Source organism: Salvelinus fontinalis, chromosome 35, assembly GCF_029448725.1.
Source record: "Salvelinus fontinalis isolate EN_2023a chromosome 35, ASM2944872v1, whole genome shotgun sequence".
Lineage (NCBI taxonomy): Eukaryota > Metazoa > Chordata > Actinopteri > Salmoniformes > Salmonidae > Salvelinus > Salvelinus fontinalis.
In genome coordinates, this window is record NC_074699.1 from 599,337 (window position 1) to 614,493 (window position 15,157).

Consider the following 15,157-nt stretch of genomic DNA (forward strand, 5'->3'; position numbering starts at 1 on the left):
CAACGAGACCAGACTCACTACAACACTGAGTTATAGAGACACAACGAGACCAGACCTCAATATGTTGTCTGGAGACCAGACTCACTACAACACTGAGTTATATAGACACAACGAGACCAGACTCACTACAACACTGAGTTATATAGACACAACGAGACCAGACTCACTACAACACTGAGTTATAGAGACACAACGGGACCAGACTCACTACAACACTGAGTTATAGAGACACAACGAGACCAGACTCACTACAACACTGAGTTATATAGACACAACGGGACCAGACTCACTACAACACTGAGTTATAGAGACACAATGGGACCAGACTCACTACAACACTGAGTTATAAGGACACAACGAGACCAGACTCACTACAACACTGAGTTATAGAGACACAACGAGACCAGACTCACTACAACACTGAGTTATAGAGACACAACGAGACCAGACTCACTACAACACTGAGTTATAGAGACACAACGGGACCAGTCTCACTACAACACTGAGTTATATAGACACAACGAGACCAGACTCACTACAACACTGAGTTATAGAGACACAACGAGACCAGACTCACTACAACACTGAGTTATAGAGACACAACGGGACCAGACTCACTACAACACTGAGTTATATAGACACAACGAGACCAGACTCACTACAACACTGAGTTATAGAGACACAACGGGACCAGACTCACTACAACACTGAGTTATATAGACACAACGAGACCAGACTCACTACAACACTGAGTTATAGAGACACAACGAGACCAGACTCACTACAACACTGAGTTATATAGACACAACGGGACCAGACTCACTACAACACTGAGTTATATAGACACAACGAGACCAGACTCACTACAACACTGAGTTATAGAGACACAACGGGACCAGACTCACTACAACACTGAGTTATATAGACACAACGAGACCAGACTCACTACAACACTGAGTTATAGAGACACAACGAGACCAGACTCACTACAACACTGAGTTATATAGACACAACGGGACCAGACTCACTACAACACTGAGTTATATAGACACAACGAGACCAGACTCACTACAACACTGAGTTATAGAGACACAACGAGACCAGACTCACTACAACACTGAGTTATATAGACACAACGAGACCAGACTCACTACAACACTGAGTTATAGAGACACAACGAGACCAGACTCACTACAACACTGAGTTATAGAGACACAACGAGACCAGACTCACTACAACACTGAGTTTTAGAGACACAACGAGACCAGACTCACTACAACACTGAGTTATATAGACACAACGAGACCAGACTCACTACAACACTGAGTTATATAGACACAACGAGACCAGACTCACTACAACACTGAGTTATATAGACACAACGAGACCAGACTCACTACAACACTGAGTTATAGAGACACAACGAGACCAGACCTCAATATGTTGTCTGGAGACCAGACTCACTACAACACTGAGTTATATAGACACAACGAGACCAGACTCACTACAACACTGAGTTATAGAGACACAACGAGACCAGACTCACTACAACACTGAGTTATAGAGACACAACGGGACCAGACTCACTACAACACTGAGTTATAGAGACACAACGGGACCAGACTCACTACAACACTGAGTAATAGAGACACAAAGGGACCAGACCTCAATATGTTGTCTGGAGACCAGACTCACTACAACACTGAGTTATAGAGACACAACGAGACCAGACTCACTACAACACTGAGTTATAGAGACACAACGGGACCAGACTCACTACAACACTGAGTTATAGAGACACAACGAGACCAGACTCACTACAACACTGAGTTATAGAGACACAACGAGACCAGACTCACTACGACACTGAGTTATAGAGACACAACGGGACCAGACTCACTACAACACTGAGTTATAGAGACACAACGAGACCAGACTCACTACAACACTGAGTTATATAGACACAACGAGACCAGACTCACTACAACACTGAGTTATAGAGACACAACGAGACCAGACTCACTACAACACTGAGTTATAGATACACAACGAGACCAGACTCACTACAACACTGAGTTATAGAGACACAACGGGACCAGACTCACTACAACACTGAGTTATAGAGACACAACGAGACCAGACTCACTACAACACTGAGTTATAGAGACACAACGAGACCAGACTCACTACAACACTGAGTTATAGAGACACAACGGGACCAGACTCACTACAACACTGAGTTATATAGACACAACGAGACCAGACTCACTACAACACTGAGTTATAGAGACACAACGGGACCAGACTCACTACAACACTGAGTTATATAGACACAACGAGACCAGACTCACTACAACACTGAGTTATAGAGACACAACGGGACCAGTCTCACTACAACACTGAGTTATATAGACACAACGAGACCAGACTCACTACAACACTGAGTTATAGAGACACAACGAGACCAGACTCACTACAACACTGAGTTATAGAGACACAACGGGACCAGACTCACTACAACACTGAGTTATATAGACACAACGAGACCAGACTCACTACAACACTGAGTTATAGAGACACAACGGGACCAGACTCACTACAACACTGAGTTATATAGACACAACGAGACCAGACTCACTACAACACTGAGTTATAGAGACACAACGAGACCAGACCTCAATATGTTGTCTGGAGACCAGACTCACTACAACACTGAGTTATAGAGGCACAACGAGACCAGACTCACTACAACACTGAGTTATAGAGACACAACGAGACCAGACTCACTACAACACTGAGTTTTAGAGACACAACGAGACCAGACTCACTACAACACTGAGTTATATAGACACAACGAGACCAGACTCACTACAACACTGAGTTATATAGACACAACGAGACCAGACTCAATACAACACTGAGGTATAGAGACACAACGGGACCAGACTCACTACAACACTGAGTTATAGAGACACAACGAGACCAGACCTCAATATGTTGTCTGGAGACCAGACTCACTACAACACTGAGTTATAGAGACACAACGAGACCAGACTCACTACGACACTGAGTTATAGAGACACAACGGGACCAGACTCACTACAACACTGAGTTATAGAGACACAACGAGACCAGACTCACTACAACACTGAGTTATAGAGACACAACGAGACCAGACCTCAATATGTTGTCTGGAGACCAGACTCACTACAACACTGAGTTATATAGACACAACGAGACCAGACTCACTACAACACTGAGTTATATAGACACAACGAGACCAGACTCACTACAACACTGAGTTATAGAGACACAACGGGACCAGACTCACTACAACACTGAGTTATAAGGACACAACGAGACCAGACTCACTACAACACTGAGTTATAGAGACACAACGAGACCAGACTCACTACAACACTGAGTTATAGAGACACAACGAGACCAGACTCACTACAACACTGAGTTATATAGACACAACGAGACCAGACTCACTACAACACTGAGTTATAGAGACACAACGAGACCAGACTCACTACAACGCTGAGTTATATAGACACAACGGGACCAGACTCACTACAACACTGAGTTATATAGACACAACGAGACCAGACTCACTACAACACTGAGTTATAGAGACACAACGAGACCAGACTCACTACAACACTGAGTTATAGAGACACAACGAGACCAGACTCACTACAACACTGAGTTTTAGAGACACAACGAGACCAGACTCACTACAACACTGAGTTATATAGACACAACGAGACCAGACTCACTACAACACTGAGTTATATAGACACAACGAGACCAGACTCACTACAACACTGAGTTATAGAGACACAACGGGACCAGACTCACTACAACACTGAGTTATAGAGACACAACGAGACCAGACCTCAATATGTTGTCTGGAGACCAGACTCACTACAACACTGAGTTATAGAGACACAACGAGACCAGACCTCAATATGTTGTCTGGAGACCAGACTCACTACAACACTGAGTTATATAGACACAACGAGACCAGACTCACTACAACACTGAGTTATAGAGACACAACGAGACCAGACTCACTACAACACTGAGTTATAGAGACACAACGGGACCAGACTCACTACAACACTGAGTTATAGAGACACAACGGGACCAGACTCACTACAACACTGAGTTATAGAGACACAAAGGGACCAGACCTCAATATGTTGTCTGGAGACCAGACTCACTACAACACTGAGTTATAGAGACACAACGAGACCAGACTCACTACAACACTGAGTTATAGAGACACAACGGGACCAGACTCACTACAACACTGAGTTATAGAGACACAACGAGACCAGACTCACTACAACACTGAGTTATAGAGACACAACGAGACCAGACTCACTACGACACTGAGTTATAGAGACACAACGGGACCAGACTCACTACAACACTGAGTTATAGAGACACAACGAGACCAGACTCACTACAACACTGAGTTATAGAGACACAACGGGACCAGACTCACTACAACACTGAGTTATAGAGACACAACGAGACCAGACTCACTACAACACTGAGTTATAGAGACACAACGAGACCAGACCTCAATATGTTGTCTGGAGACCAGACTCACTACAACACTGAGTTATATAGACACAACGAGACCAGACTCACTACAACACTGAGTTATATAGACACAACGAGACCAGACTCACTACAACACTGAGTTATAGAGACACAACGAGACCAGACTCACTACAACACTGAGTTATAGATACACAACGAGACCAGACTCACTACAACACTGAGTTATAGAGACACAACGGGACCAGACTCACTACAACACTGAGTTATATAGACACAACGAGACCAGACTCACTACAACACTGAGTTATAGAGACACAACGAGACCAGACTCACTACAACACTGAGTTATAGAGACACAACGGGACCAGACTCACTACAACACTGAGTTATATAGACACAACGAGACCAGACTCACTACAACACTGAGTTATAGAGACACAACGGGACCAGACTCACTACAACACTGAGTTATATAGACACAACGAGACCAGACTCACTACAACACTGAGTTATAGAGACACAACGAGACCAGACTCACTACAACACTGAGTTATATAGACACAACGGGACCAGACTCACTACAACACTGAGTTATATAGACACAACGAGACCAGACTCACTACAACACTGAGTTATAGAGACACAACGAGACCAGACTCACTACAACACTGAGTTATATAGACACAACGAGACCAGACTCACTACAACACTGAGTTATAGAGACACAACGAGACCAGACTCACTACAACACTGAGTTATATAGACACAACGAGACCAGACTCACTACAACACTGAGTTATAGAGACACAACGAGACCAGACCTCAATATGTTGTCTGGAGACCAGACTCACTACAACACTGAGTTATAGAGGCACAACGAGACCAGACTCACTACAACACTGAGTTATAGAGACACAACGAGACCAGACTCACTACAACACTGAGTTTTAGAGACACAACGAGACCAGACTCACTACAACACTGAGTTATATAGACACAACGAGACCAGACTCACTACAACACTGAGTTATATAGACACAACGAGACCAGACTCAATACAACACTGAGTTATAGAGACACAACGGGACCAGACTCACTACAACACTGAGTTATAGAGACACAACGAGACCAGACCTCAATATGTTGTCTGGAGACCAGACTCACTACAACACTGAGTTATATAGACACAACGAGACCAGACTCACTACAACACTGAGTTATATAGACACAACGAGACCAGACTCACTACAACACTGAGTTATAGAGACACAACGAGACCAGACTCACTACAACACTGAGTTATAGATACACAACGAGACCAGACTCACTACAACACTGAGTTATAGAGACACAACGGGACCAGACTCACTACAACACTGAGTTATATAGACACAACGAGACCAGACTCACTACAACACTGAGTTATAGAGACACAACGAGACCAGACTCACTACAACACTGAGTTATAGAGACACAACGGGACCAGACTCACTACAACACTGAGTTATATAGACACAACGAGACCAGACTCACTACAACACTGAGTTATAGAGACACAACGGGACCAGACTCACTACAACACTGAGTTATATAGACACAACGAGACCAGACTCACTACAACACTGAGTTATAGAGACACAACGAGACCAGACTCACTACAACACTGAGTTATATAGACACAACGGGACCAGACTCACTACAACACTGAGTTATATAGACACAACGAGACCAGACTCACTACAACACTGAGTTATAGAGACACAACGAGACCAGACTCACTACAACACTGAGTTATATAGACACAACGAGACCAGACTCACTACAACACTGAGTTATAGAGACACAACGAGACCAGACTCACTACAACACTGAGTTATATAGACACAACGAGACCAGACTCACTACAACACTGAGTTATAGAGACACAACGAGACCAGACCTCAAAATGTTGTCTGGAGACCAGACTCACTACAACACTGAGTTATAGAGGCACAACGAGACCAGACTCACTACAACACTGAGTTATAGAGACACAACGAGACCAGACTCACTACAACACTGAGTTTTAGAGACACAACGAGACCAGACTCACTACAACACTGAGTTATATAGACACAACGAGACCAGACTCACTACAACACTGAGTTATATAGACACAACGAGACCAGACTCAATACAACACTGAGTTATAGAGACACAACGGGACCAGACTCACTACAACACTGAGTTATAGAGACACAACGAGACCAGACCTCAATATGTTGTCTGGAGACCAGACTCACTACAACACTGAGTTATATAGACACAACGAGACCAGACTCACTACAACACTGAGTTATAGAGACACAACGAGACCAGACTCACTACAACACTGAGTTATAGAGACACAACGGGACCAGACTCACTACAACACTGAGTTATAGAGACACAACGGGACCAGACTCACTACAACACTGAGTTATAGAGACACAAAGGGACCAGACCTCAATATGTTGTCTGGAGACCAGACTCACTACAACACTGAATTATAGAGACACAACGAGACCAGACTCACTACAACACTGAGTTATAGAGACACAACGGGACCAGACTCACTACAACACTGAGTTATAGAGACACAACGGGACCAGACTCACTACAACACTGAGTTATAGAGACACAACGAGACCAGACTCACTACAACACTGAGTTATAGAGACACAACGAGACCAGACTCACTACAACACTGAGTTATAGAGACACAACGAGACCAGACTCACTACAACACTGAGTTATAGAGACACAACGAGACCAGACTCACTACGACACTGAGTTATAGAGACACAACGGGACCAGACTCACTACAACACTGAGTTATAGAGACACAACGAGACCAGACTCACTACAACACTGAGTTATAGAGACACAACGAGACCAGACCTCAATATGTTGTCTGGAGACCAGACTCACTACAACACTGAGTTATATAGACACAACGAGACCAGACTCACTACAACACTGAGTTATATAGACACAACGAGACCAGACTCACTACAACACTGAGTTATAGAGACACAACGGGACCAGACTCACTACAACACTGAGTTATAAGGACACAACGAGACCAGACTCACTACAACACTGAGTTATAGAGACACAACGAGACCAGACTCACTACAACACTGAGTTATAGAGACACAACGAGACCAGACTCACTACAACACTGAGTTATAGAGACACAACGAGACCAGACTCACTACAACACTGAGTTATAGAGACACAACGAGACCAGACTCACTACAACACTGAGTTATAGAGACACAACGAGACCAGACTCACTACGACACTGAGTTATAGAGACACAACGGGACCAGACTCACTACAACACTGAGTTATAGAGACACAACGAGACCAGACTCACTACAACACTGAGTTATAGAGACACAACGAGACCAGACCTCAATATGTTGTCTGGAGACCAGACTCACTACAACACTGAGTTATATAGACACAACGAGACCAGACTCACTACAACACTGAGTTATATAGACACAACGAGACCAGACTCACTACAACACTGAGTTATAGAGACACAACGGGACCAGACTCACTACAACACTGAGTTATAAGGACACAACGAGACCAGACTCACTACAACACTGAGTTATAGAGACACAACGAGACCAGACTCACTACAACACTGAGTTATAGAGACACAACGAGACCAGACTCACTACAACACTGAGTTATAGAGACACAACGGGACCAGACTCACTACAACACTGAGTTATATAGACACAACGAGTCCAGACTCACTACAACACTGAGTTATAGAGACACAACGAGACCAGACTCACTACAACACTGAGTTATAGAGACACAACGGGACCAGACTCACTACAACACTGAGTTATATAGACACAACGAGACCAGACTCACTACAACACTGAGTTATAGAGACACAACGGGACCAGACTCACTACAACACTGAGTTATATAGACACAACGAGACCAGACTCACTACAACACTGAGTTATAGAGACACAACGAGACCAGACTCACTACAACACTGAGTTATATAGACACAACGGGACCAGACTCACTACAACACTGAGTTATATAGACACAACGAGACCAGACTCACTACAACACTGAGTTATAGAGACACAACGAGACCAGACTCACTACAACACTGAGTTATATAGACACAACGAGACCAGACTCACTACAACACTGAGTTATAGAGACACAACGAGACCAGACTCACTACAACACTGAGTTATAGAGACACAACGAGACCAGACTCACTACAACACTGAGTTTTAGAGACACAACGAGACCAGACTCACTACAACACTGAGTTATATAGACACAACGAGACCAGACTCACTACAACACTGAGTTATAGAGACACAACGGGACCAGACTCACTACAACACTGAGTTATAGAGACACAACGAGACAAGACCTCAATATGTTGTCTGGAGACCAGACTCACTACAACACTGAGTTATAGAGACACAACGAGACCAGACCTCAATATGTTGTCTGGAGACCAGACTCACTACAACACTGAGTTATATAGACACAACGAGACCAGACTCACTACAACACTGAGTTATAGAGACACAACGAGACCAGACTCACTACAACACTGAGTTATAGAGACACAACGGGACCAGACTCACTACAACACTGAGTTATAGAGACACAACGGGACCAGACTCACTACAACACTGAGTTATAGAGACACAAAGGGACCAGACCTCAATATGTTGTCTGGCGACCAGACTCACTACAACACTGAGTTATAGAGACACAACGAGACCAGACTCACTACAACACTGAGTTATAGAGACACAACGGGACCAGACTCACTACAACACTGAGTTATAGAGACACAACGGGACCAGACTCACTACAACACTGAGTTATAGAGACACAACGAGACCAGACTCACTACAACACTGAGTTATAGAGACACAACGAGACCAGACTCACTACAACACTGAGTTATAGAGACACAACGAGACCAGACTCACTACAACACTGAGTTATAGAGACACAACGAGACCAGACTCACTACGACACTGAGTTATAGAGACACAACGGGACCAGACTCACTACAACACTGAGTTATAGAGACACAACGAGACCAGACTCACTACAACACTGAGTTATAGAGACACAACGAGACCAGACCTCAATATGTTGTCTGGAGACCAGACTCACTACAACACTGAGTTATATAGACACAACGAGACCAGACTCACTACAACACTGAGTTATATAGACACAACGAGACCAGACTCACTACAACACTGAGTTATAGAGACACAACGGGACCAGACTCACTACAACACTGAGTTATAAGGACACAACGAGACCAGACTCACTACAACACTGAGTTATAGAGACACAACGAGACCAGACTCACTACAACACTGAGTTATAGAGACACAACAAGACCAGACTCACTACAACACTGAGTTATAGAGACACAACGGGACCAGACTCACTACAACACTGAGTTATATAGACACAACGAGACCAGACTCACTACAACACTGAGTTATATAGACACAACGAGACCAGACTCACTACAACACTGAGTTATAGAGACACAACGGGACCAGACTCACTACAACACTGAGTTATATAGACACAACGAGACCAGACTCACTACAACACTGAGTTATAGAGACACAACGGGACCAGACTCACTATAACACTGAGTTATATAGACACAACGAGACCAGACTCACTACAACACTGAGTTATAGAGACACAACGAGACCAGACTCACTACAACACTGAGTTATATAGACACAACGGGACCAGACTCACTACAACACTGAGTTATATAGACACAACGAGACCAGACTCACTACAACACTGAGTTATAGAGACACAACGAGACCAGACTCACTACAACACTGAGTTATATAGACACAACGAGACCAGACTCACTACAACACTGAGTTATAGAGACACAACGAGACCAGACTCACTACAACACTGAGTTATAGAGACACAACGAGACCAGACTCACTACAACACTGAGTTTTAGAGACACAACGAGACCAGACTCACTACAACACTGAGTTATATAGACACAACGAGACCAGACCTCAATAAGTTGTCTGGAGACCAGACTCACTACAACACTGAGTTATATAGACACAACGAGACCAGACTCACTACAACACTGAGTTATAGAGACACAACGAGACCAGACTCACTACAACACTGAGTTATAGAGACACAACGAGACCAGACTCACTACAACACTGAGTTATAGAGACACAACGAGACCAGACTCACTACAACACTGAGTTATAGAGACACAACGAGACCAGACTCACTACAACACTGAGTTATAGAGACACAACGAGACCAGACTCACTACAACACTGAGTTATAGAGACACAACGGGACCAGACTCACTACAACACTGAGTTATAGAGACACAACGAGACCAGACTCACTACAACACTGAGTTATAGAGACACAACGAGACCAGACCTCAATATCATGTCTGGAGACCAGACTCACTACAACACTGAGTTATAGAGACACAACGAGACCAGACTCACTACAACACTGAGTTATATAGACACAACGAGACCAGACTCACTACAACACTGAGTTATAGAGACACAACGGGACCAGACTCACTACAACACTGAGTTATATAGATACAACGAGACCAGACTCACTACAACACTGAGTTATAGAGACACAACGAGACCAGACTCACTACAACACTGAGTTATAGAGACACAACGAGACCAGACTCACTACAACACTGAGTTATAGAGACACAACGGGACCAGACTCACTACAACACTGAGTTATAGAGACACAACGAGACCAGACTCACTACAACACTGAGTTATAGAGACACAATGAGACCAGACTCACTACAACACTGAGTTATAGAGACACAACGAGACCAGACTCACTACAACACTGAGTTATAGAGACACAACGAGACCAGACTCACTACAACACTGAGTTATAGAGACACAACGGGACCAGACTCACTACAACACTGAGTTATAGAGACACAACGAGACCAGACTCACTACAACACTGAGTTATAGAGACACAACGGGACCAGACTCACTACAACACTGAGTTATAGAGACACAACGAGACCAGACTCACTACAACACTGAGTTATAGAGACACAACGAGACCAGACTCACTACAACACTGAGTTATAGAGACACAACGAGACCAGACTCACTACAACACTGAGTTATAGAGACACAACGAGACCAGACTCACTACAGCTCTTATTTTACATCTGCTTATAAACTATTTATTAAACAGACCTGTAATCAATCAATCAACCAATCAATCAGTCGATCAAATCAATGGATTACCTCTGTCCCTTGAAGGTGACTTTGGACCTGTGCAGCCTGATCTCTCCTTCCCAGGGCAGGAAGAGACTGACTGAGCGCGTGCAGGAGTAGGGAGACGAGCGGCAGTCTGGGTCATTGTGGACCTGGAAAATCAACAGAATAGACTATTTGTTCATTTATTAAACATTTTAGTTAGTTAGTTAAAAATAATAACAAATAAGTAAATACAATCAATAAATACAGAGACATTTAGATCAATGACATTGCTACACAAAACATGAACCGAGAAACAAGTGACCAGAGCAAACAAGACCAACAGCCCCCCCCCCCCCCCCCTCCACCCGATCCCCCCACAACACCCCCCCCCCCCCCCACCCACAGAACTCCCCCCCCACCCGATTCCCCCTCACCCCCCACCCACAGAACTCACCCCCACCCGATCCCCCCACAACATCCCTAGGACTTCACCCCCCCACCCACAGGACTCCCCCACTCGTTGTTTGACAGATAGGTCTAATGTAGTGTCCTAACTTAACTAGAAAACAGATGGTGAACATGGTACATTCCTACCCTTGATGTCAGTGAGACAGGGTGACAGCACAACTCCAGAAACCCCCAGGACATTCCCAAATCTAATGAACAAAATGTGCCAGGAGCCCCCCTGATGGCACAGTGAGCAATTTGGGGATTGTCTAGCTTTCATCTTGAATGGTTAGTGTGGGGTGCAGTTAAATTCTCCGGGGTTGCTCGATTGAGTTCATATGTTGGACCAAACTCTGGTCCAACAGGTCACAGTACTACACACGGAGAGTTCTGGTAGTAGTTCTGGGTAGTTCTGGTCCAACAGGTCACAGTACTACGCACGGAGAGGTCTCTCTTCCATGAGGCACTGGGAAGGGATTGGTTTAGTAGTCATTTTAATTAAGCAGCAGATAATTGAATTTCGAGACCGGTCCCTGTTTACTACTAAGAATAAATAATGAGTGTATTGGATGGATAGACCGTTGTGGCCCCCAGGGGACTCCATATACACACAAAACAGAACGTAAATAATGAGTGGATTGGATGGATAGACCGTTGTGGCCCCCCCAGGGGACTCCATATACACACAAAACAGAACGTAAATAATGAGTGGATTGGATGGATAGACCGTTGTGGCCCCTCCCCCAGGGGGACTCCATATACACACAAAACAGAACGTAACTAGTAGTCAAAGGAAAAGGGAAGTTCCAGGTAAAGTTGTTTCTTATTCTAGTTTTCTCCTGGAGCGACTTCCTCTCGGTTACTCAGCTTTGTTTCAGGAACAAAGTCAAGGTTTGTTGCGGACGGTTGAGATGCATTGTGGGTAATTGCAGTAGCCTAACGGTAATTGACATAAATTAGTCCAGTAATGAGACGGATTTCAGTTAATCTTCAGAGCAAATATTACCCTGAGGCCAAGACTGTACTCTCCTACTCTGAGACTGTACTGAGAACCGACAACCCTTAGAAACACTGGGAGATGAAGAGCAGCTCAGGGAAATGGAAACACTGGGAGATGAAGAGCAGCTCAGGGAAATGGTAACACTGGGAGATGAAGAACAGCTCAGGGAAATGGTAACACTGGGAGATGAAGAGCAGCTCAGGGAAATGGTAACACTGGGAGATGAAGAGCAGCTCTGGGAAATGGTAACACTGGGAGATGAAGAGCAGCTCAGGGAAATGGTAACACTGGGAGATGAAGAGCAGCTCAGGGAAATGGTAACACTGGGAGATGAAGAGCAGCTCAGGGAAATGGTAACACTGGGAGATGAAGAGCAGCTCAGGGAAATGGTAACACTGGGAGATGAAGAGCAGCTCAGGGAAATGGTAGCACTGGGAGATGAAGAGCAGCTCAGGGAAATGGTAACACTGTGAGATGAAGAGCAGCTCAGGGAAATGGTAGCACTGGGAGATGAAGAGCAGCTCTGGGAAATGGTAACACTGGGAGATGAAGAGCAGCTCAGGGAAATGGTAACACTGGGAGATGAAGAGCAGCTCAGGGAAATGGTAACACTGGGAGATGAAGAGCAGCTCAGGGAAATGGTAACACTGGGAGATGAAGAGCAGCTCAGAGAAATGGTACTCATGGGGAGTGGAAATCCTTGCTAGCCGATGATGAATAACATCACTGATATTCAGCATTTCAGTCAATAAGGATTGAAAATAGAATTGTTTAATTTCATACAAAGTGCTCACTGTTGGTGCCAAGTTGAGTCTTCCATATCAAGTCATAGTCCCCACTTTCCTTTAAAGCCAAGTTGAGTCTACCATATCAAGTCATAGTCCCCACTTTCCTTTAAAGCCAAGTTGAGTCTTCCATATCAAGTCATAGTCCCCACTTTCCTTTAAAGCCAAGTTGAGTCTACCATATCAAGTCATAGTCCCCACTTTCCTTTAAAGCCAAGTTGAGTCTTCCATATCAAGCCATAGTCCCCACATTCCTTTAAAGCCAAGTTGAGTCTTCCATATCAAGTCATAGTCCCCACTTTCCTTTAAAGCCAAGTTGAGTCTTCCATATCAAGTCATAGTCCCCACATTCCTTTACAGCCAAGTTGAGTCTTCCATATCAAGCCATAGTCCCCACTTTCCTTTAAAACCAAGTTGAGTCTTCCATATCAAGCCATAGTCCCCACTTTCCTTTAAAACCAAGTTGAGTCTTCCATATCAAGCCATAGTCCCCACATTCCTTTACAGCCAAGTTGAGTCTTCCATATCAAGCCATAGTCCCCACTTTCCTTTAAAACCAAGTTGAGTCTTCCATATCAAGCCATAGTCCCCACATTCCTTTACAGCCAAGTTGAGTCTTCCATATCAAGCCATAGTCCCCACTTTCCTTTAAAACCAAGTTGAGTCTTCCATATCAAGTCATAGTCCCCACTTTCCTTTAAAGCCAAGTTGAGTCTTCCATATCAAGCCATAGTCCCCACATTCCTTTCCAACCCTGCATTCTTTTTACACCTACTAGACCAGATATGGATCTGTGATATGCTACTGAGAGTCATGCTCTATGCTGATGAACATGCAGCAGCATTACCTGTATGAGAATGCTGGCCTGGCTGGTGTCTTCACAGTCTCTCAGCAGAGTGTAGGTACATCTCCCAGGAAGGTGATAGTACAGCCCATCAAACGTCTCGTAGTTATACTGGCCCCACGACCGACACGTCATCTCCCTCTCAAATCCTGGGTTAGGAACTGGACAGACAGACAGA

The 15,157-nt window shown here is 44.3% G+C and overlaps 1 protein-coding gene across 1 annotated transcript in view; it reads right to left on the reverse strand.

The window, feature by feature from the left end:
- LOC129834102 (otogelin-like) overlaps nucleotides 1–15,157 on the reverse strand; it is a 176,003-nt gene that overhangs the window by 112,566 nt on the left and 48,280 nt on the right. Inside the window, exons 5-6 of the mRNA XM_055898860.1 lie at nucleotides 14,983–15,140; nucleotides 11,949–12,070 (exon numbers count right to left, since the gene is read on the reverse strand). Of these exons, the coding sequence (XP_055754835.1) occupies nucleotides 11,949–12,070; nucleotides 14,983–15,140 (280 nt within the window). The remainder of the gene's footprint in view (nucleotides 1–11,948; nucleotides 12,071–14,982; nucleotides 15,141–15,157) is intronic.